Raw genomic sequence first — 25,157 nt, forward strand, 5'->3', positions numbered from 1 at the left:
CCCTGTCTATTGATTATATGATTTGGCCCAAATTCATGCAGTGGCGATATAATTTACAGTATAAACATTAAGGAAGACAAGATACACACTCCTATTTCAACGTAAGGATTATTAACAAGCAAAGTTACCTTAGTAACAAGTTAATCGATAATAGGCAAAGCAAAGCATGGTGGCCATGGCAACTGTATATATTGAACGTTAATGCGCAGTGGCACATTTGCTCATTCATACTCGTACACAGTACCCGGTCAGCTATCCTATATTATTCGTATATTTCTATCAATTTCTGCTTCTTATGAAGATTGTATAACTTTAGTTCTATTAGTTGGGAAAGTGTATAGCAATAGTAATCTATTCTTCATTGTTGCTATTATTTATTTATTCATTTAATTAATTATTGTTTTATTCGAGGAATAATCAAAAATTATTTATCCGTCAGCAAACATAGTAAATTGTTGTATTACGGTAGATTTACGTTATAAATGATTAACTATATAATCTATCGCTGTATAATGTAACAATATGCGTCTACTTATGACGAAGTATCGAGTAATGGCTTGTATTTAAGTCGCTTTAATTAAATATTGTCTGATTATTTCAAGTCATATATTGCTTTACGTTTGTAACGATAAGGTGCAGTGGCAAATAACTCCAGCTTTTTACATCAGATTAAACCACTTTCATGATACTTTGCTATCTATATGTTGGTATTCTATCAAACACATTTGCATTAGGCTATTCAGACTAGAAATTAGTAAAATAATCCAACTAAAGCGTTGATAAGTAATAAACCTAGAATAATTTAAAAGAAAAACAAACCTGCTCTTCTCTGAATTAGATTGTCGGTAATTACATCATTTATTGATAAGCTTAACATAACGTAATAGTAATTTCGAGACACGAATGTAAAATATTAAATTTCACAAGTTATCTAGATAACAATCATTAGCTTATTTAAGTTGACTTCTAATAAACTCGATTCAAACAATAAAAGACAGACGAGTAATTTTATAGCGCCTCTGAATATCTTTCTGTTGTGATTGTTATTGACTCTTGATGCGTACATAATATTTAGTGATAATTTAAGAACTATCATTAACTGATAATTACCAATTTAATATTAAATGAAACTACCGTACATCATGCTAGGATGATTTACATTAGTATACAGTTATAGAACAGGTTGCTTTTTGCTGCTTACATATTTATTTATTATCTAAATTCTATTATTTAACGCATTCCTTAAAGATCGTACTATTGAATCATTCTGTTGTTTAAAGAAGTAAAACAGCAATTTTTTTCACAAAAAGGACGAGTATATTCTTCTCCTGACATAAAAACCCTTTATCCAGATTATAATTATTTTATATCATCTTATTTGTATCTTTGTTTCCTTTCTCCAGTAATACCGTATCGAAGGCATCGTCATGATGGCCCTGATTATCCTACAAAAAGATCAGAGATGTGATACCCGCTGAGTGTCTATAGATTTATTTATCTTAATTTTGATCTTAACCAGTTAAGTATGAACAATTCTTACAAAATTTGGCCAAAAAAATAAAATTATCGCAATAATTATTCTTAGATGTAGTACATATTACCGCATCATTATAATTAATTAATTGTAAAATGGACAAACCTTGAATGTTTGCTGATTTTTCTTGCCTCTTCCATTATTGAAGATTATTTCCTATTGCACGTATAGTATAACAACACATATAAATGATTAGAGCTAACTATGTATTGAATGCTAGCAATTAATAAATTATGCTCATAGTTTCTATCGTTGAAATTTTTATTTTACAATAACAAATTGCATGAACCTAAGTTAATCGTTATATTTACGGTACCTCTTCGTCATCATCGTCGTCAATAACACACGTTTCTGGTGCAGGCATCTCGCTATCCTTGGTATTTAAGTTCTGTTGTAATTTAACATATCTGTGGGAAAGCCTACAAAAGAGTTAAGAGAAAGACAACAATTTAAATAAAACCCTATGTTAACGAAGCAAACTAATAGCTCATCTTGACGCTCACTTCCTATTCCTTAGATATAATCCAACTAAAGCAAGTATAAGGACCACAGCTGCGACAGCGACCAGAATGATAATAATCTACGGACGAGGTTTAGATAAATTTATGGTTAATAGAGATATTTATAACTCATATTAAGTCAATTAAGCTTATACGCTGTGATACACAAAAAAGAACCTTTGCGATATGCAACTGCAGCGTATCGAACTGTATTTACGTACTTTAAAGTCCTGAACAGCAGCTCCTATCGTTCTTTCCATAATAGTGCATTTCTGTTCTTTTTTTGGTGGCAGGCTGACGCCATCTCGGCATATCCTACGTGATAAATGCGGTTGATGTATATGTTACATATAAGATTTTAAACAATAAAAGAGACTCCAACCATAAAACTTTAAATGTTACTTCTTTTACTGCAGTGAATATGAAGAAAACATAATATGGCTTTATACTAACTTTGGCTGGTGCTTCCATACATAATGTGTAGTTTTTGTACTATTCTGTAAAGGTAAAGGCAAAAATGCGATAGCATTAAAATACAGAAATAACATTGAATAGATATTATATGGTATGTATATCATTTAAAAAATTTGTAAACAATGATACCAACGACTATAAAACTATTTTTAAGTCACTATTGTATGAAGGATTATTAGATAGAAGTCTAGATACAATAAAAATTCTGATATAGGCCAGCGATTAACATGTGGGATAGTTGCTACTTATAAGTAACTAAAACCGGTGCATAAAAAATTTTGAATTTCTAGATAGCAGTCCAAATACAATATCAATCCAGTAATGTCATGATTAACATACGTATGAAATTCTTACCTGGCATTTAGAATGAATTATAGTGTAATCCTTCTTCTGACAAATTGGGCAGGCATACTTAGTTCTCCATAAAAAGTTGAAGCTGCATTAAAATGCAATCATAATATCAATAAATCTATTACTTGACAATATTTAAGAAAAATCGATTGCAAGACATGAGAGCAATTAGATTAGGACGCACTTGCATCCATCGCATGTTCCGCTAGGACATTTTGTCGGTAGTTTAATAATTCCCTATTGATATTTAAATTGTGTTAAAAGGCATTACAATAATCGTAATAGACCCTAAGCTTCCAATTTATCAGCTTAATTAGATCTTAATTATAAACGCATAAGAATACAATTTTAACTTACTGTGGAGCCTGCTGTGGCATCACATCGTAATGCAATCACAACTGATCGTCCTCTAGGGCATGCCCGAGTGGGACTAATTTGGATTGAAATAGGAAGATAGAACAAAATTAATTTTTCGCCTATTTCACTCTATAATTAATAAGATTGAAGTAGTATTGAACAGTTCTTTTCAGTAACTGAATATTTGTGTTACTTACGCATTATTCTTGAAGAAATAATGAATGTCCTTTACTCCACTAGATTTATCAGCTATGAAAATAACCGGGTTAAAATTAATTAAAGAGGGCATAAAATTGATACGGTACTGGTGTAGATAAGGCTCTATATCCAACCTTTTTCTTCAAAACCTCGGAAACTAACGTTACCCAATATATTTTTAGAAGAAATGCCCGCTAAATAATTTCCCAATCTAACAAGAAGTACGAATTAGAATATTTACATTTTTATGCAAGCTAACTGTTGTAAATTTTCGTTACAAGTAACTTATAGTCGAATCAAACGCAAATAAAGCGAGTAGATAGTCTTTTAACAGCAAAATCGACCATTAAGAGTTTAGTTTTATCTGATACATTCCAAGCATAATTAATAACGAATGCTAAGTAAATAACGGCAGCATTTCGTAAGTTGATAAATGCTACAAATACTCTACCAGATGCGATTTGCACTGGTGCTACAGCTAGAACAGAAGATTTTCAAGAAACGAATCTTACGAGATAGGTTGAGCAGCAATTTTCTTGTTGTCCTTCCAGTGTATAATGGTGCTGCGGCAAATGGAAGCGTCTAAGTAAGTTTCGCGATCCTACGTTAAAATTACGAAAAAATACAATCAGGTGGATGCTTTAGTTCACCATAGCTTAGTAAATTTAGTATAAAAGAATGAATAGCCTTCAATACCCTATGAGAGCCCCTTATTGCCGCAGAAAAATTGGTGCGACAGGTTGATGTCTTTCCGCATAAGGAGACATTGAAAACATGGTGATAGTTTGTTCCTTCGGCGGTAAATGAAGGACCGGTTTCAACTAATTGTGGGCTACAACGACAAATGCAGGATATTATATTGCAGCACAAACGTGTATATTGATCATTAAAGATTGTCAGAAGCATTTTCTTGCAACTTACGAAGATAATTTCGTAAAATCATATTGATCACCATTATCAGACTTATATTGACAAGAATATGAACAGCGGACTGAACCTTCCTCACTACAATACCCCAAAAATATTATAACTCATGAGCTTATCCTCTTCTTTTATGATATTTAATTAACTTAAAGGCTAACCTAAAAGTTCCAGGTCCACATTTTTCGCAAGCAGCAGCTCCAGATAGCTGATTATTTTTTAAATATGTATCTAATAATAACAGAATACACAGAAAATGTTATTAAAATATTATCCATGTTTGACAAAAAGAAAAATTAACCGCCAACAAGCTTACTTTTTGGACATTTAACACAGTTCTTAGTTGCATTATTGATATACTGGCCTTTCGGACAAGGTATACATCTATTTTGCGATTGATTTTGTAAATTAGCTTTTGTATAAGATTTTTATACATGATGTGTTAGGTATTCTAATTTACCTAGAGTCCTTAGTTCCAACTGGACATGCATTGCAACGGTAAGCTCCGCCATCTATAGTATTGGTGACATTGATGCTGTATATTATAACCCTAAAAAAGCAAATACAATAATATGGTATAAGGGTAGAGTAAAGTACTCACATCTGTTATTTATTTAATATTCTATCCGTATCAAAAGCAATGACTCCAACCAAAAACAGGTTGTAAGCTCCTACATCTCATTCAAAAAGATACCTATCATCTTTATTGCTATTATCGGCGTTGTTATCTCTAGAAAACTCCCAAATAAATCGGTTTACGTGAGGATCTGTGACAATATAACTAAAATAGTGATTGAAATATTAATGAGTAGTTAGTTTTATCGACTTTTCTTGTCTATTTTATGGCTGTAATATTCAAGATGAATCGATTCGAGTCTTGAATAGGTCGAAGAAATTAAGCAGTACGAAGCTCTTAAAAACTCTTTGCAGTAGCATGATTTGTTAATTAGTGAACTTCATCTAAATTATCGAATAATTTGCTTAAATAAAATTTTGATAAACAACGATTAGCTAGATATCATTAGTATAAATGTAAACTTCCAAATTAAATATTGTTCATGTCCTATTAAAATACCTGTAAGTTTGTTTACTCTGAGCTCCATGCCAACTAGAAAGTTCTCCATTAAAGTGATGTTTACCAGCCTATAAGAATGCAATTAGATTAATATATCGTAAGTCCTGATTTTCTGTATCATTAATGCCTAAAAATTGCTCGAGTTGTGTAGTAATATTTCAGTTATGCTATTTACCATGTACAACGATAATTTGCATGATCCTTGGCATCTTGTTTCAAAGACAAAGGTAAGTTTACCAAATTCTCCTTGTTTTAAGCCGCTGTTGACTTCCGGCTCGGCAAATCCTTTAACTTTTAGAACCAGTTCTAGATAGGTATCACCATCATGCCCAACACCACTATCAATGTAGGTATTACGTAAACGCCAGCCATCCATGGTGGCACAACCTTGAGCTGTTAACATCATATCATAAGTATCATTTAAGCTAAGTTTATGTTTTGCAACTGGTATTTCTTAATTAAGTTCAGATCTATTTTGCAATGTTATTCCAGTTTATTAGTTATCAACGCTATTATAGACTAATCAAGAACTTAGTACAGTTTTTAGATAGCAGATAAATTATTGACACTTATGCTTGAAATGGATAGCTTACTGTAAGGTGATACACATGAAAGTGTCACATTGGATGGTAAAGCCGACCACCATTGATAGTAATGGCCACGAATAGCTGATGTGGATGGTGGACAAGGGGAACAACCTTATTTCATCAAAAATTTTACTTAGTATGAGACCGAAATTTATCCTTTAATGAAAATATTACGTATGAATCAGATTTTAATAGTCTCTTTGATTACCACTTTCACCATCTCCATATTGATTTGCAGGACAAATTTCACAATGGTTGCCTTTCAGGAATGTTCCTGGATTACATAGTTGACACTTTATTTTTTCCCCTGAAGCTGGCAATGTAACAGCGCCTTTCAAATCTTCACGGCATAGCTTAGGTTCGTTCCACTTGTACATTTTTTGAGTCTATAAAAAATACAAAATGTGGAGAATCAGTTCCTCTTATTTGGACTATCTTCAAATGTAGATATTTTATATACTGTATATCATTCATCTGTATCGAACCTGTTTATTGCCATCGCATACTGTAAAAGTTTCAAAATAATCCTCTTCTTTACAGGCTGGCCTCTTCGCACATTTTGTGGCTCCTCTTTCAGCATATTCGCTTTTGCTGTCACAACTGCTACACTTAGTTGTATTTCCTTCAGAGTAAGTGTTGTCTGGGCAGAGTAAGCAATAAGAAGCACCCTCCCCGCTGTAGGTACCAGCCGGACAAGACATACACTCATACGTATATGGCACCCCTATTTATGCAATGGACGAAATTAACATCGATACTAGCAGCTGCCACAGCGATCACGATTTCAGTGGATTACCTGTAATCTTGACGTATCTTATGTAAACCGGAGGAACTTTAGTCTTTTCAGTAACATAGTATACAATACCTGTATCCCAAATTATAACAGATCTTCCTGCTGGAAGAGGAAGCTATCAAAAATAGATAAAAATTATTTTCTGATGAGAATCGAAGCAATCTCAAAATAATTTCTGGCTACATTCCTATAGTGAATAATGCCGTAGAGTGGCAGTGAACATCAGATATTTTACATAATTTCAGGTATTCATATTGATGTCTAACCGTTTTCTTCTTCCAAACATTACCAGTCTTTGTAATGTACGCTCGTTCAGTATTTTTAGATTTTAAGCATTTTTCACTACTTTTAGTCTAGAAAACGACAGGTAAAAACTGTTTATCACAGTTGTTTTATTAGATATCATGGCATAATTAGACTTACCTCGACAACAAGCGTAACTCTATCATCTTCTATCTTGTATTCAAATTCGACGCTGCCAGCTTCTATTAACTATTGATGTTGAAATTAATAATTTATTATTACACCATTTTTATATAAAACAAGAAGGGAAAGAGCGAAATATTTGATTTAATATTCATTAGGAGTCAAATTATACTCTTAAACGATCGATAAGATATTTACTAAGTAAAAAAAGATGTAAATTATCATAGCGTAAATCCTTACATCAACTGAATAAGTTAGCATAGAATAGCAAGAGCGAGAAGCAGCAGATATGATATAGCCTCCACCGGTTACCCAATTAGCCCTGTAATCGAGAAGCAAAACAAGACAGATCAATTTTTTCATTTCTAACCTAAATTGCTAGCAGCTTTGTACTTTTACGGATAAATGGAGTTTAAATCAAGCAATTAATATTACTTAGTGCAGTTTCTGATGCTTTTGCTGTCTCCAGTATCATAATGGTTGGCGTATCCACTAGATTCCCATCCTGGTAAGAGTTGATCCCATTTTTGAAAGGTCATAGTATTGCCGTTACTGTATGTACCACCTGGACAGCCATGACAGCTTTGATCGCCATTTATGTCCATATATTGACCGGGATTACAATGGAAATCTAACATATTATTTAAAAGCAATTACTCTACTTACTACAGGTATTATGATTAATGTTTCATGTGATCGATTGCAAAATAAAGTGAAAATACAATAACAAAACTATAAAATATGAGGATATCTTTTATAACTATCAATCAATACTTTCTTTTATTCAAATCATTCTTCAATTGTAAGATAAACTTAAATTGAAACATTACCGCATTTTCGGCCAAGAACTGGAAGAGGCACTGCTCCGGAACTGCAGTTTTTCCCTTCCTTCGGGATAGCAACGCGCCAGCGATTACCTGCGCCATCACATGACGTATACTGATAATCAAAGTCATCCTATAGTGGACGGCAAGGAAAAAATGTTAATCATGTTTTTAAATTTATGAATTTAAGGCATAGAATACGATTAAACTTGGCCGACATAGTAACCAAAGATTTTGCATATCGATCACATTTTGGTTTAGAGATAAAATATTAAATAAACGACGACAGAATAAAGCAGACGTATCACTTTGTAAATTAACGAAAAATTCAAAGTGTACTGTACTTAATAGAGAATTATTGCGGAATAAAGGTTTTACAGCATAATATATTATTGGACTAGAACTTATTGATAATATTAGGGGATGACATCATTTCTAATTAAGTAATCGTATTATTTTGAATTTGCTATGGAATAAAGATCTTCTACCGTAATATAATTATTTGACTAGCAAGTAGAGTTTAACATTGTGAAGATGATATCATTTCTAGTTTACCGATCGTATAAGTTTGTACGAAGTATCAGTAGGTTAAAAATGCTACTCGTATCGCATACATGCGGCACGATTTGTTATAACATTAAGATTAATCAACTACAAAAAGTACGTTATTAATGATAAGTATAAATGCAGTGCTTTTATAGAATGAGCAATAATACGTGACGTGATTTGTGAATATAGTAGCAGTACTATTAATTCAGGCTAATTCTTTACATGTTGCACTTGCTGCGAAATCTATCGATAAAAATCTAAAATATCGAAACTTTTAGCTTCATCGCAATCAAATGATCAACTTTCATGCTTTTTATGCTGGATTTCTGGCTTTTACTGACAAAGTGATCATTTATTTTCATAAATATTTTTGTAAACATAATGAGAATAAAGCTACTCGCTAAGTGCACGTGTTATGATCTGTAGCACTATAACAGCTATCACTTTGCAAATCAATTTAATTTTTGACGAAAAAAGGAAGACTTTCATGCGTCTAGCCATATACTTAGAAGATTGACGTTACTTTACTGTAATTATGCTAAAAAAAAGTCTAAATTTGAAATTCACCTTGATATACGGAAGTAAGATAGCATATTTTTATGATAAACTTTAAAATTTAAGAGGAAAGATATCAGCAAGTAATGTATTATTGTACTTAAAACTATGATTAACTAAAAAATTGCAAATTTCGAAATCAATGGCCTCCAACTCTCATAAATGAGCGTAAATGATGGTTAATTTGCAAGGCGTAAGAAAACTCTATTCTACTAGCCTATTCAATAAGATTTTCATAAAATCCAAACTAAGAAAACTAAACATTAATGTGAGTGTCTATTATAACAAGACATGAAAAATAATGACCTAGACGGCGTTAGTATGGTAACAGTTACTATTACTATTATATAGTAAATTCGATATACGCTCCTATACCTTATTCTTTTTCAAATTAAATTTCATCTAAGCATCAGCATCAATTTGATTTCGAAACTGGTTTTGATAACAAAGGTAATCAACTACGTTTGGTTGCTATTGAGCTTTCTTAAATTCTGTATGAAATAATTTCTAGCTACTCAACATGGTATTCAATGTGTAATTTTTCATATTTTACTAACAGTTTAAACTATTATTGTTCATAATACATTAACAATGAAGACAGCTTTAGTTACTTTGGTCTCAAACTCTTTAAAATGTATAATAGGATATAACAGCGCGCAACAACGATACTCAATTTATTCTGTATTTTGAATATATCCTTTAGCTTTTCATATTCTTGTAAACTTATTTCTATCGAAAGATTTACCTTTGAACAACTCTCTCCGGATGTTAGATGGAGGATATTTAGGACTGATACAAGTAGAACCAGTATTCTGAACTTGACTTTGTTCATATTAGATTGCTTTTAGTGTTCGTTTTCTTGCAAGAAGGCGCAAATTACTGTAAATAGGTAACGATAAAAATTACATTTAAAAGCAGTCTATAACGTTATCCATTTAGCAGTACTTGGTAAGACGATATAAAAGAGAAATAAAAGAGAATATAATTTTGATCTTCTATATCGCAACTTGATTAATATTTCAACTCGAGAAATGCGTCAAAAACTTTTCTCATACCAAATAATATCAGCAGATTATCCCAAAGCGGATAAATTCAAGCGATGGGAAAGAGTAGAACCGATTGAAGAATATTTTGGCAGGATTCGTTCACAGTTCTAAGTGATTTTAGAGTAATCAATCTCTTAATACTTATTACTGATATTACGTGATGTGCTTACGCAAGCTGGCGTTAATATAATGTGCTGGAGAAGTCGACGAATACGTAGTCCTGTCTTCGTCACAATGGTAACGCGGCTCATTACGGCTGCGCATTACGTCACTTTTTTCTTTATTCTGAATAAACAAGATCGGATTAAGGTTTACCGAAAGAGTTTTAACTGATAGAAACTACTAGAAAGTAGAATAAAAACTTCTGCTGTCTATTAGTTGAGGTTAATATCTACAATAATACAACTAATAAAATAATAATGTAGTTAATACTAACCAGTGATTGCTGCATCTAGTAACGACTACTAAAAAAACACATATTTTATTGAGTTGTCTTGGTACGTTGTGGAGTATATATATAATGAGGAGTGCAGTATAACTATCTACCAGTATTTACGTGTCTAGACTTCTTCTTCCAAACTCATAATAATATAGGATCTACTACAGAGATCTTGATGTGGGATCGTTGAAATTCTTAGGGATTTGGCGGAACACTGAAATGCGTATCGAAATCCTAGTCTTTAATAAGTTAAAGTAAACGTTGAGCCATAAGCAACTGTAATGTACTGCAGAGGGTGCAACTTTAGTGATATCGTCGTTATGTGATATTAATGATTTCTGTAAAAATTGGATCGACTGTAAGGTGTAATGAATTAGTTTTTTAAGTAAACATAAGAAGCGAAATCTTATTTGCTAAATGGACGATACACTCACTATTGTAAATGTAGTAGGCTTATCTTAATAGTAATCTATAATTCAAATCAAAGTTTTTATCAAGCTTTGTGGACTTCTACGGATGCAAAATTTCCGAAAATCGTACCGGACCATAATATACGCTTATGATTTTAAAAATTATTAATAAATTCTAGTGATCAAGTTTATGGCTTACACATTCTCGAGTCCTATTCGTTGTCATGCTTTGAAGGATAATAATTATTATTACTCGTACATACTGTAGTCTACCAGAGTTCAACGGTTTGCAGTATTTATAAGGTTAGTGAAAATCCAAGCTTCAGAACTATTATTTATGTTTTCTTGTGAACAGCTTAGTAGCAAGGTACGTCTTCCAGGAACGGTACAAGAATATTCAAATATCCAACTCTTAATTTGACTTTAGTTATTTATTTAATATAAAAATAACAAAATCTTTTAATTAATTATCAGGTATTTTAATTGGTATAGTTTTTACAATTATTTATTCATTCATGAAGATATAAATACAATGTTAGGCCCATCTGGAAAATAGTGCAGTATATACGCGTATTATATACTGTATACCCTGTACATTACACAGTACTCGTATATTATACTTTGGATCGACAAGGAAATTAGGAGCATTTAATTCTAATAATGCACGTTGAAAGAACATAGCCTTCCTGAAAACACATGATAACATTGTCAATGTAAAATTGTCAATTTCTTTAACACACAATCGAAAGTTGCGTTAAACTATGAATATTATAAGGTATGACTGATGTTTATAAAGTAAAGTGAATTTATGTTGAGCTGGTACAGCACGTCTGGGAATTGAGAATTTCCTTCTAGCTAAGATTTTGAAGCTTAGAGTCAAAAGAAAATACTTAAGTACTCTCTGATGAGTCTAAACTAATAAAAAGATATTATAGAATAATCTAATCATTAACAAAATGTTACATTAAGATGCTTAAGCATTAGAAATTGCAGCAAGATCAGTAGAAATGATTAAATTATTTATATTGGTCTTTTCAATTTACAATATAAAAAGGAGTGCTATACTTAGTTATCATTATTTGACAAATATATAATTAGAAGAACAAAAGAGTGACATAAGCTGGAGACTTGGTCCATTAAGAATTTGCAGCGAAGTGCACGTAAAAACTTATTGCAGTTTAGACGATCGACAATTTCTAAGGGTTCTTTGTACCGTTTGTAGAACCTGCTCGGGCTGAACCTGAAAATTTTGGAGAGGCAAAGGGATATTACGTCTTTGTTTGTCGCAATAAGTTTCTCAAGTTAACAGTAATCAAAGCATCCTAGTCTTACAGAATTTAAATTTGGATCAGTAGTGCGGCTGTGGCGTTTCGGAAATAGATAACTAAGCATACTCTTTAATCCGGCTGTATCATTATTGTTGTCCTGGTGGACATTTCCTAAACTCCTTTCCACGTCTTCTCTACTTTCCGCATTATTATCGTCGACTATGAAATAGGGACACCAGTAACGATGTTCCTCTATAGGATTAAATTTTTTCTGAAGATAAAGATAACAATATTAGTCGTAATAAAAGGAGCAGTAATAGATATTACAGTGTTTAGCTATTTAGAATACTTTTTCTATTTTCCTTCGCTTGCTAGGCGAAGACGAGGATTGCTCTTCAATACTCTCGCTAGATAGTTCCAAGCTATCAGTGGAGCTGTCACTACATGAGGCGATGAAAATAAACTTTCAATTCAATCTTTAATGCCGAATACGGTATCAGCACTTTAAACTACCTGATTGCCATGGTATAATTCCAAATACCAGCTCTTCTTCGGCAAATCGAGCATATCAGCAGTGAAGATTTGAGTTTATCGCTGGGCCTATTTTATTAAGATAAGTAAGCCAATGAGTGTCAACGGTGGTTACGTGATTTTAAAGAGTTTATCACTATACTGTACAGTAAATATCATAGGTCAATTTTAAAGTTAAATACTTACTTCAGCACCCAGCCACAAAATGCTAAGATACAAGCTATCATCTGAGCTTCTTCATCAACATCGGTTAAGATTACTTGGCAATCTAAAATATCTTTTAATGTCTCTACAGCCTCTTTACATGAGAGTAACGTCTACAATACATGAAGAAAATGATGTTGAGATTAAACTCAAAACAACTGCGTGCTTATGATATCATACGTGTAATATCACGCTGACTTAAGCAGTATTCTTTGTTTTTACATTAAGCGTGCTATTCAGTTCCAGCCTTGGTAGTAAATGAGGAGCACTTGAGTACGATTTCAATCGCTGTCGCAAAATTGGTACACATTTAGCGTAGGTATTTGGTAAACGTATCAATTCTTCTGTAATTATATTTTAATCAAATAGTTAGTATGTCTGTGTAGGTGTGGTGCGACTTGCAAATATGAGAAATGGCCATCAATGTAATCAACAGCATGGTTTACCACGAACAGGAGCATCCTTCCACGGACACAACGGGTTATGACGTGATATCAATGCATCAGTGAAAGTTCTTACCGCTTCTTCGTCTGAATAAGAAGAATCCAATGTAATATCTACCTCTAATAAATTGTGGAAATCATGAGCTAACTATGTAAGAGCAAAAGAAACATTGATTACATGGCTGCGAGCGTGTCGATGGAAGTGGTAGCGATACAGTCAGCGTTGCAGAACAAGTAACACATTTCAGGCGATCTATATCCACATTTTTCCAGCCATATCTGGCGCATTGCAGCGGAGACAAAGCAGGTGGTTTGGCTAGCCATGTATAAGCCTATTTATACAAGTATATCGGAAAGATGTGATAAGCGATCGAGTTGCAGCAAAATGCAGTACATGCAGAACAGTCCCACATATTTTAAAAAGTAGATGAGTAATTACAAATTAATTCGTGTAGTACAACACACTTAACATGGTGCTGATCGGATCAAGTCAACTCATTTGCTATTTGTTATTGAAATTATTAGGCTAACTTGGTTAATGACTTACACGATCAGTGGTAAACATTATAATGAATTAAAATGTACACATTCAGTCCAGTAATAATATAATATGTGATTTATCACGATAGGAGATCTGCTACAGAAAAAAATACAGATAGGCCTGTTGTATTACACCGTACCGAATAAGTCTCTACTCGTTCAAAATAATCTTCCGCCACTTTGTCCTGTTTACATTCACTATGTTTTCAATGGGGAAAAAAAGAGCAAATTTAAAACTAGTCTAGCTGATCAACAAATGCATCAAGAAAGCGATGAGAATTGGATCGAGATCACCTGCACGAGTAGAGTAGAGTAGAGTACTTACTTTTCTGGACAGGCAGGCTTATCAAATATAAAACTATCAAGAAGGGACAGAAACTTCCTAGGCACTAAACTTATTTCAGCCATGCCAATTTTCTTTCATTGATCTCCACAACAGTTTATGATCATTCGTTGACAGTTCTACAGGTCAGGTAGGTATGGTTGTAAGTGCGAGTGCTGAGAGAGTGAGTTGCTGAGAGAGTGAGTGGCTGAGAGAGTGAGTCTCTCATTGTCACTCTCTCCCAGTAGTCCCAGGTTCTAACAAACTTGTGATGACCTTGTACTGTACACTGTACAGTACTCCAAAGAATCTGTACAGTACAGTAATAATGCATCATCGTTTAAGCTATTTACGCTGAGTATCTGAGTAATCGGGGTTATTATGGCTGGGCCTACTGTACACTGTACAGTACAGTACTGTACAGTATGTAAAAACTTTGAGTACAGTACACTGTACTGTAACCACTAGGGAATGAACTCACAAATCTACTGTAGCGTACAGTGCACAGTACTGTACTCTACATCAGCAGTTCAGCACTTGGAGACAGTCGTTTCTACTGAACAGTCTGGAGGTGTTCAGTCCGTGCAATCGGCCCATGTAACACATACTGTACAGTGTACTCTTTACTCTACCGTGGGTAAATAAATGAGCACCCTTCACTGTCTGGAACATTTTGTTAGTCCGTGTTTTGGTGACGAGTGAGAGCACCATGATGACCGAGAGCAATGATCACTTTTCCTTCACTTTTCGAATGAAATAGTTCTCTCTCTCTAGTATCTAGGCAACACATTAAAGTCAGTTTTTAGAACATTTACTTTTATCGGTAGTTCTCATTTTTATATTCTGGATAAGAAGAAGAGCTGTGTTGTTGGTTATTCTTCAGTGTGTACAATTCGTTAATTAATATAAACATGGGAGCCAAGTTATCCAACAATAATACAAACTCGAGGCCTGGATTCACCGTCGATGCGAATCAAGGCAATCTTGCCACGGCGGCTGGTATGAATCGCATGAATGGAAGTCGACGCGACTCTCGTCTGCGTACCCGCGCTGTAGATGTGTCAAATGGAGCAAACGCTTACAACGAGGGCACTTCTTCCTTGCCTTCCGATTCATCACCCAATGAATTTTTTAATGGTAAACGGCTATCTTTGATCATTGTACATTAAGGAAATGCTATAAATACACTGTATTTTTAGTTAACATTTTCTTTCTCTACTGTACCGTATATTGTCAGTAGCCATAGCAGGTTGTGAACGTCTTAATAGTACAGTACTCTAATACTGTATTGATTGATTTTAATCATACAGAAAATGGATATCACCATCATTTTTCTCTTTTGATATGTCGAAGGGAATAGTGTATCTTTAGTAGTAATTCATACGGTACATCTGTGCTGTAGTTGGTTCATTACGGTGTTGACTTTCCCAACACTTACTTCTTTCGCTATATTTCACGCAGGACAGTATGTTGTTGTACTGTACACCAGTCGAATTCATCATCGTCGTTGTAGATTCACTTTTTCTTGACGTTATTTTCCAATGTCAAATCATTAATCGATGTTGATCGAAAATATCTTCACTAACGGTTCCATATTGGACATAAATATCCTATATTCAACATCACTTCGTCTATCACAAGAAGTTCCGACGACATATGTACAGTACCTACTATCGTTGATTTGGACGCATGATACATCAAATAATGCATATTTATATTGTAGTGAACAAGTAGTGTACATGTTATCCATTTACGTTTTTATTGCATCGTCAAAATGTATAATGTACTGTACAGTCATGGTACAGTGCACTACACCAATGCACTCGGATTGGAAAAAGTCTACTTGACAACCTCCTGATGGCTAATGTTTTGTCGTTGGATGGAGTTTATACCTTGCTGTCTTTAGATACTATTGATTTTTTTAGTTACTCTATTCTGCGACATATTTTCTTCATTTTATGATGTTTGATTTTGTGTTTAGTTTGCGTTTTCATTGAATGTTACAGGCGCGTACTCCTTGCCATCGCGATTCTATTCATTAGTCCATTTATCAGGTATGTCGCCGGTCCTATAGTATTGCTATACTGTATCATGTCACAATCAGTATTTTGATTTGCCGTATTCTATAATGAATTCCTTTCTTAACTGATGCCTACTACTGCATACTTTGACACTGCTATCGGTACGGTACGGGGTAACCGTGCTATACTGTAGTCACAAGATTGTCGTCGTTGCTTTTGCCATTTTAACAATGAATTTATACACAAGACTCTTAAAGCGCATACTGTACATTTCAATTGATCTACAATTCAGTGACATATTGTCTCAAGGATTGATGGCACATAAAAATATGGAATCAAAGTCTATTGAGCTCTTAAACGCTTTCTATCCATGTCCATCGTCGTAGTATTTAATAGTACCTCTGTAGTAATATTGCGCTTTTGAATATCTTCTGCAATCGATAGCGCGTCGATAGGGGTACTTGTACAGTATTATAGTATTCAATCTGCCAGTGGGGGTTGACTTTGCACTTTGTTTCTAAGCTATGCTGTGGCTGTCCTGTAAATATTCGTACAGTATAATGTTGTACTGTAATATACATACTGTAGGCTAGCTACATTACAGTACAATATGATGTTGTTATGTTTCTGCTCGATTATATTGTATGGAGACTGGTGGAGCACAGGACACTTCTGCAAGTACAGTACAGTACATTAGTGTTCAGTGCTTGCACCTTGCAGCATGGTAGTTTGTAAACAAAGAAAATCATTGTTGAAAGGTTACGGTGAGTCATCATATAATGTACTGTAGACGAAAAGGTAAAAAAAGAAAAACCGCTAGTGTCTACTGTACTGGAAGACAAACTCCATACAGTGTACAGTACATTTGTAGCCTTCCCAAAGCTTATGCCACATCAAGTCCATGTTGATTGATGTTAATCCCATCATCCCCCAAAGTAATAATAATAATAATAATAAAGTACCTTATTGCATGTGCAGTAGTTTGATAAAAGCATATCTACTATACAGTACTGTAGCAGTTAGCCATAAATGTGTACAATGCAGCGATATTGACTTGTATTAACTAGACTGTGCCACGGACTACTCGAAATGACCAGTAAATTTCGAGTAGTCCATACTGTACTTGCATCAATGAGTCAGTAAAACAATATACTGTACGATAATGACAGGCAAACAAGCCTGGCTGGCTAATCCAGAGCGTTAGTGAGTGTCAAAGACCACAGTTTACAGTGTAGAATAAAATAAAATAATAATAATAAAGTACCTCACTGCATGTACAGCAGTTTGATAAAAGCATATCTACTATACTGTACAGTGTACAGTAGCAGTTAGCCGTAAATGTCTGTACAATGCAGCGATATTGACCTGTGTTGACTAGGCTGTACCATGCACTCACTACTCGAAATAACCAGTAAATTTCGAGTAGTCCATACTGTACTTGCATCGATGAATCAGTAAAACAATATACAGTACGATAATGACAGGCAAATAAGCCTGGCTGGCTAATCCAGAGCATTAGTGAGTGTCAAAGATCACAGTTTACAGTGTAGAATAAAATAAAATAATAATAATAAAGTACCTCACTGCATGTACAGCAGTTTGATAAAAGCATATCTACTATACTGTACAGTGTACAGTAGCAGTTAGGCGTAAATATCTTGTACAGTACAATGCAGCGATATTGACCTGAGTTGACTAGGCTGTACCATGCACTCACTACTCGAAATAACCAATAAATTTCGAGTAGTCCATACTGTACTTGCATCAATGAATCAATAAAACAATATACTGTACAATAATAATGACAGGCAAGCAAGCCTAGCTGGCTGATCCAGAGCGTTAGTGAGTGTCAAAGATCACAACTTACAGTGTAGAATAAAGTAAAAAAAATAGTAATAAAGTACCTTACTGCATGTACAGTAGTTTGATAAAAGCATATGTACTGTACAGTAGCAGTTAACCGTAAATGTCTGTACAATGCAGCGATATTGACTATGCTGTACCATGCACTACTGGAAATAATCAGTAAATTTCGAGTAGTCCATATTGAACTTGCATCAATGAATCAGTAAACAATATACGGTATGATAATGACAGGCAAGCAAGCCTGGCTGGCTGATCCAGAGCGTTAGTGAGTGTCAAAGATCACAGTTTACGGCGTAGAATAAAGTACTGCATTTTTTTTCCACTTTGGGCACTGCACTGACTGTCGAAGAGAACGAAATCATTTACGAATATACAGTACATAGCTGAATACCTGCCAAGCATGTGGCCATCGGCAGATATATGACTAGCCATCAATTTCAGATGCCTTTGTTTCAGTGATATTATTTCTGTATATAGAAATACACAATCTGGAAGTGTGCCTACCATGAATACAGGTTGATGTTTTTAGGATGATGTGCAGTTTAGAATTTTGAGAAAAATGCTGTAAATTTGCCATCATTTAATCCTATTATAAATCTCTGTTGGTGCTCGATGACGTCTTATATTGTATTGTACTGAACAATTATACATAGTACGGCGATATTATACACCAGCAACAGTATGGAATGTAGTTCGAAACTTGCAATGACTTACTGATGAGATGCTTGCCATGTTATTTGTAGTTAAATGTCCGATCTGTTCAAAAAAGTTAAATCGAGACGACATGCAGGAGCATTTGGCGAATTGTCTTTCAAAACCTCGACTTACGTATAATGGTAAGATAAGAGTTTGATTAGTTGTTTAAAGAGACACACTACAGTATTATACTAAAACTGAAACTTGGTCACGCCAGAACTAACTGATTGAAGTTTATTCTGATAAATTTATTCTACAGTTTTCATGCTGTTTAGAAAGATCATCCAGTTGATATATTGCATTTCTATAATTTTAGCTTCAAATTGTGTAATTGATGTCGATTACTTGGAATTACAGCTAACCGTATGAATTTACGATTTTCATTGCAGAGGATAGACTTCAATCAGATAGCGGTGAATGTGTAATATGTTTCGAAGAATTAGTAGCGGGTACAAAATAAAATAAAATAGATGTTTCATATGTTCCTTATCGTAATAAAGCTCTGAGTTTCTTTCTCAGGACTAACTTATATTATGTTGCTTTGCCATTATTTTGACAAAATAATTTTATATAATGCAATACCTTGCTAGGTGAAGTAATTGCTAGACTGCCTTGCCTTTGCGTGTATCATAAAGCGTAAGCACATTTAAATTGAATGGCATAAGATATAGAACGCATATTGGATAGTAGTATATCAAAATACTGAAAATTAGTATCAGCATTACTCGACTATCTTTAATATATTATCGTATACTTTTAGGTGTATTGATAAATGGTTTGAAGTAAATCGTGTTTGTCCTGAACATCCGGACTTTAAATATGAGGATTATCAGGAAAACCTGAATATGAATTAACGCATTAGTAGTAATGCCCTTGCGTAATATGAGGTAGGAAATTGCATAACGTTATCAACAGCATCAGTCAATACTATGCATTTATGATAGTTCCATTTAGCATGTGAAAACTGTTAAGATTAATATACTACTTACTGTAGTCTTACATCACTTCGAATCACGGTACATTTCTTATGACATGCTCTAGCATAGTTTCGTTTTGATTAGATGGAAGATGACCGCTACTTAACTTCAACGATCTATTCTTTTCTAGGAATTGACGTCATGCAGAGCTCAAGAAGTATTTATGTGTTATCATGAAGATAGCATAAATGATCTTACGAATCTGTATCAAATGTATTGTATCCATAGGTCTCTGTTTGATATTCTGAACTTCTTTTTAAGAGTGTTTTGCTTTAACTATTAAGAAATGATTATATATGTTCGTACAGTTCAAGTTTATCTTCGGTATTCATAACCAAAGTTTACGAATTTGTCGAATTATTGCCTTAAATAGTGTTACATACTGACAATGTACATTAGATCTGTTGCGATATTTCGCTGCATGTTTCAACTGGGGCTTGAGTTATACTAACTAGCTGTACGATGTAATGTTATAGTGGTTTTGTGAGCCGTCCAGTGTTAACTTTCTTTCGATCTTGCTAAAGCTAGCTGTAGTGAATGCAATTGGACGATATAATGGATTAATTGCTGTACTCCTATAGTCTAGATGTTGTACTGTAAGTTTTTTTAACCAAACAGATTCTTTTGTGAACTCTTACAAATAACTTTCAGATGATTATAATAGTGTATAACTGTATCTATAAGAATGTAATCAGCATGATTGACTTTCGAATTTTATGATATGTATGATGTTATAGCTGTAATACTAAAAACGCAGTATTTAGAGTACGGTATGAAATACAGTACTGAGTACATGTTATAAATGAATATACATATGCATGTATATATATATATATATAATATACGATATGCGTCTATTAAATATTTCACGATTTAAGTATAGATATTTTACCGTTATTGTATAATAATTTAACGTCTATAGTGTTTGTACTGTACAGCGCAATAACTCGGACTAGCTTACTACTCGATTACTATCCTGGCTGCGACTGTCCACAAACCACCTCTATAAATAAATAAGAATAGTCTATAAATGGATATACAGCTTATCATACGTATTACCAAAATTGGTCACTCCAGGTCAGGAAAGAATGAAGGCCGTTAAAATGAAGTATTTTATATTTTTTCCCTGTCTAAATTTCCAAATAAAAGGATATTGTCTAGCAAAATGTTGTCTAAAGATTAGTTAGGAAGTTGTAAGAAGATTCTCACCTTTAAGCATTGAATATGAACTGAATAGAAAGGTGCTGGATTATGTCGGCGATTGCATGCATGTATAGTGAGTAGATAGTTAACTTGCTCTAACTGGAAACCCGGCTTTACGCCTGGTTGGGAGTTGAAAATGTTCGCAGAACAGTATCTACGTTTTATAGTAACTGTATACCACATTTGGACTACTTTTTTCAAGTCCAATGTAGACTGCACTAAATGGAATGAACCTGCTGTATTCATGATACTGATACTGATATCAGTAATATCAGTATCGGTAAGACACTATCCAAAAAATTTGAATCTACTGATATTAAACCTATCTTCAGTGCAGTATCAGCATAGCTGATACCTTGTAATCAGCATCAGTATCGGTAAAATACCTTAAATAACGCATATCAGCCTTCTATAGGTATAGTGCAGTACAGTATAGTTTGTATGTACTCAGTAAAACTCAGAATGGTCTTGAAAAAACTGTGCCTACTCTTATTTGATGAGAGATTTACTGCTCTCTATTTCTGCGGCTCTAGCCCCACGATAATAAGAACTACTGCAGTAGAGACATGGACAATATTGGTCATCTAGATCTTGTACCTCGTAAATCTGCAAGTCCAGGCCTTGAGACTTTATTGTACAGTACAATGTGGTCGTCTGTACAGTGCAGTGTACTGTAGTTTACAGTACAGTACACTAGAATGGAAAACCTACAATACTGTACTGTAAGTCTAGACACGATTGATAGCTTTTCGGAGAAACTCTTCCTCACCAAGCATGACTATTTCGACAATTTACAGGTAGGAAAGTATGAATTTCTTGATGATAGCAGAGAGTAGCGATACCGTACATCCCTGAAGTGTTATTAAGTTTCTCATTGAAATGGTAACAGTATTTGTATTAGAGGTTGAATTGTATTTATTATTGTTGCTTAAAGTAAATCCCTGAAGTGTTATTAAGTTTCTCATTTAAATGGTGACAGTACTGGTATTGGAGGTTGAATTGATTTATTATTGTTGCTTAAAGTATTTTAATAACAGACTTCTCATGCAATAAATTGAATTGAATCAGGTAGAGGATCGAATACTCTTTATGTACTGACTTGCGTTCATGCCGTTTTAGTCACATTTTTTGAAGTATCAAGAGCGGCATTATGACTAGTAGCTTCATTTCATGATTACACATGAGTTCTCTTTGGATCAATTTCATTCGGTTGATGATTAAGAAAGGACACAAAGTACTGCGATAGAATGATTGTTGACTGATATCATGATTGCTTTTTCACTATCATCAAAAGCTAATAATACAGTGCAAATAAATCAACCAAGTTACTGTCCGCTTGAAATGATTAAATATAAATGTTATTTAAACTATACATGTAAACTAGACAATAACGATATTGTAAGCTGTAATAAGCTAGTCCACAAGTACATACAGTACAAGCAAAAATCGAACTGGCGTCATGCCGGTCTAATGCCAACGTGTACGCGTATAATAGAAACTTGAAGCAATGCCTTGGTTATTCGCTGGCGAGTCAACTAACCTATTCGTTTTTAACTGTTCTGTATTCAAATAAATCAGATATCTGGTCTAAGACGCAAATTTGGGGCACTAGTTCAATGTTAATGGATTCTGTACCATTTATTCTTGTCTGGTATTGTCCATGTCGCTGAATCACAGTATCAACCTTATTAAACTGTCCGTTCAATAATGTAAAATTAATTTTGGTGGAGAAGAAATTGACAGTCGTGAAACCTGGATAAGAAAATGACTGAGAACGTAAACTCAAATACTAAGGCAAAACGAGCTGACAATTATTATAAGCAAAGCGAGATGCGAGACAATATTGTTACACCGGTTCAAAACAAGTTCCAACCACCAGACTATGTTGTTGATCGCCATTCTGAGGATAGCAGCTTAGGGTCAATGGCTAATCATCTCGCTACTTTTCAAGATGAGCAAAGCAAAACTACAATCGAAAATAGCGGAGATAACGCAAGAAATAATAGGCAAAAGACTGTACCATCTAGAGCTCAGCAAATGGAATTGACAATGAAATGGTGGAATGACGCTAGCACGGATTGGCGAGAAAAATGGGGTAAAGCAAAGGCAGAGCGTGATAGAGCGCGAGAGCAAGTTAAAGCTCTTCGAAATAAGCTTGAAGCTGCTAGAAGAGACTACTCTAGATTAAAGGCAGAACATGACCGATGCCTAACGCAAATGACTTCATCTCAAGATAAAGCTTTATCCCAAATAATAGCCTCTCCGGATGGATTACCAACTGAAGGAATAAATACTATTGATCAAAAGGTTCAGGTAGTACCGACAAGAATTATTGATTCATATGTGAATATTTTAGCATTAATTAGATTAGACCTCAGCAATGCAGTTTGCCTGCTAAAATACTGCAATCTAATAATGGCTACTTCTAAAATTTTTCATACGGCTAGGAAAATCAGCAATTAAAAAGCGAACTTGAAAACGCGATGCGTACTATTAAGAATTTACAGGCCAAATTAGCTACTTCAAATACGTAAGTATTTAATGCTAATTACTACTACCTTGAATTAGTCCATAGAAAATTTACCATCAATACATTCTGTCTGACACACCTTTCAAAGAAATAGAAATGAACCATCAAATAATGACACGGAGACTCTTAAAAAAAAAATAGCTGAACTTGAGCAAGAATGTGATGAATGTAAAAGAGAGGTAAAAATGTTGATTTATCACCATTTAAATGATATCGAAATAGTAACGTCTTCAAAAATTACTGCTAGTAATAGCAATTCTAATATAAATAATTTCTAGTGTTAATTTAAATATTACATTATTAAGTCATCTGTAAATACACTATTGTGTTGCAGCTGAAGGAATATAAAATGAATAGAAAGGATCAAATTGATAAGTACGTTAAAGATTTGGAAGATGCACAATTGACTGCGTTAGCTATCGAAACAAAGTTAAAAGAAACAACGGCTGAAGTTCGTAATTGTCTAATTTAATAGTTTTCCTTGCTTTAAGGTTGATGATTGAATGTAATCTTATATTCTAAGTTAACTTTCGAATTTTTAAATATTTCATCAGTTAAACAAATTAAAAGTAGATAGTCATTCGGATTCTATCATAATAAAACGTTTGGAAACTGAAAAGATGTCTCTTCTGCAAGAAAATAAGTCGCTCTTAGAAAAAATAGAGGTACTTATTAAAAATGATACAAAATTCTATCGGAAAGACGTTTCTTACAAAGTCTTACAAGATATTAATTGAATTTAGTCATGATTTAGCAGTAACTTAACTGATATTTATAATATAGACCTTCCAATTGCAACTCAATGGAAATGTTAATCAATCTGTCGGATTATCTGCAAATCCTGATAGGAAGGTATTGAAACCGTCTGTAAATAGGTCGAATGAGGTACAAAAATAATGAAATTAATTATGCGATAGTGGTTCTACAATACCTATGTGGTTCATATAATATGCATATCAGTCTCTTTGTAGATTTTAGCTAATTCTTCGCAACAAAATTTAGCCAATAGTAAAACAGCAAATACACCACGATGAATGGATACCATCGCGAGTGAATGATTTAAATGTACGTTAAAAGGCCTTTATAAAAATATGTAATATTGGTAGTTGATTGAGTAATCAATACACACTTACGCCTACTTGTAGTGGCATAATTAAGATAACTTTGATACTGTATTGCTTAGTTCTAACTTCAGAATACACTTTATTATAGTTCCAACTTGGACTGAGTGATGAAAAATGGAGGAAAGAAGAATCTACTAGACGTCATCAACCGAACGAGCTAACGAAGAAGTCGTTCGATTCGAAATTATATCGGTTGGTTAGGAAATAAAATTAATATATTTTCTCATTGCAATGAAATAGATTATTTCTGTCTGCATCATTGATGCCATTACATCCTAGTGATATATTCACATAACAACACTGATATAGTTATGGTATTTATCTAACATGACAACGATTTTTTAATGGCTTAAAATTCAACCCTAATTTATGGTCTAATTAGGGGAAAACATG

The 25,157-nt window shown here is 33.8% G+C and overlaps 5 protein-coding genes across 5 annotated transcripts; 3 read left to right on the forward strand and 2 right to left on the reverse strand.

Annotated features, from left to right (window-relative positions):
* Nucleotides 1-1,364: 1,364 nt before the first annotated feature.
* TRIADDRAFT_55496 (uncharacterized protein) lies at nucleotides 1,365-7,755 on the reverse strand (the record flags this gene model as incomplete). The annotated part of the gene is made up of 27 exons (XM_002111918.1): nucleotides 1,365-1,445; nucleotides 1,640-1,690; nucleotides 1,851-1,953; nucleotides 2,038-2,114; nucleotides 2,256-2,349; nucleotides 2,488-2,531; nucleotides 2,863-2,944; nucleotides 3,044-3,096; nucleotides 3,217-3,289; nucleotides 3,414-3,465; nucleotides 3,549-3,625; nucleotides 3,927-4,015; nucleotides 4,111-4,246; nucleotides 4,497-4,566; nucleotides 4,652-4,719; nucleotides 4,796-4,885; nucleotides 5,030-5,116; nucleotides 5,411-5,478; nucleotides 5,586-5,803; nucleotides 6,004-6,108; nucleotides 6,206-6,383; nucleotides 6,483-6,721; nucleotides 6,794-6,905; nucleotides 7,057-7,143; nucleotides 7,214-7,282; nucleotides 7,457-7,538; nucleotides 7,652-7,755. The coding sequence occupies 27 exons, from the start codon at nucleotides 7,753-7,755 to the stop codon at nucleotides 1,365-1,367; spliced, it is 2,589 nt and encodes an 862-aa protein (XP_002111954.1).
* A 2,995-nt stretch (nucleotides 7,756-10,750) lies between these two features.
* On the reverse strand, nucleotides 10,751-14,433 carry TRIADDRAFT_55497 (uncharacterized protein; the record flags this gene model as incomplete). Its single annotated transcript, XM_002111919.1, has 9 exons — nucleotides 10,751-10,843; nucleotides 12,372-12,578; nucleotides 12,657-12,747; nucleotides 12,821-12,907; nucleotides 13,025-13,155; nucleotides 13,562-13,603; nucleotides 13,635-13,817; nucleotides 14,166-14,223; nucleotides 14,351-14,433. 9 exons carry the CDS (start codon nucleotides 14,431-14,433, stop codon nucleotides 10,751-10,753), a joined length of 975 nt encoding a protein of 324 aa, XP_002111955.1.
* Nucleotides 14,434-15,258: 825 nt separating this feature from the next.
* Nucleotides 15,259-17,572, forward strand: TRIADDRAFT_55498 (uncharacterized protein; the record flags this gene model as incomplete). The annotated part of the gene is made up of 3 exons (XM_002111418.1): nucleotides 15,259-15,484; nucleotides 16,354-16,401; nucleotides 17,538-17,572. 3 exons carry the CDS (start codon nucleotides 15,259-15,261, stop codon nucleotides 17,570-17,572), a joined length of 309 nt encoding a protein of 102 aa, XP_002111454.1.
* Nucleotides 17,573-18,964: 1,392 nt separating this feature from the next.
* TRIADDRAFT_23613 (uncharacterized protein) lies at nucleotides 18,965-19,784 on the forward strand (the record flags this gene model as incomplete). Its single annotated transcript, XM_002111419.1, has 4 exons — nucleotides 18,965-19,070; nucleotides 19,320-19,379; nucleotides 19,521-19,566; nucleotides 19,691-19,784. 4 exons carry the CDS (start codon nucleotides 18,965-18,967, stop codon nucleotides 19,782-19,784), a joined length of 306 nt encoding a protein of 101 aa, XP_002111455.1.
* A 3,348-nt stretch (nucleotides 19,785-23,132) lies between these two features.
* On the forward strand, nucleotides 23,133-23,348 carry TRIADDRAFT_7658 (uncharacterized protein; the record flags this gene model as incomplete). Its single annotated transcript, XM_002111420.1, has 1 exon — nucleotides 23,133-23,348. A coding segment is annotated over one exon (216 nt), but the record flags the coding sequence as incomplete, so codon positions are not given.
* Between the last annotated feature and the right edge of the window lie 1,809 nt (nucleotides 23,349-25,157).

The sequence above is a fragment of the Trichoplax adhaerens genome, genomic scaffold, assembly GCF_000150275.1.
Source record: "Trichoplax adhaerens TRIADscaffold_4 genomic scaffold, whole genome shotgun sequence".
NCBI classification, from domain to species: domain Eukaryota; kingdom Metazoa; phylum Placozoa; class Uniplacotomia; order Trichoplacea; family Trichoplacidae; genus Trichoplax; species Trichoplax adhaerens.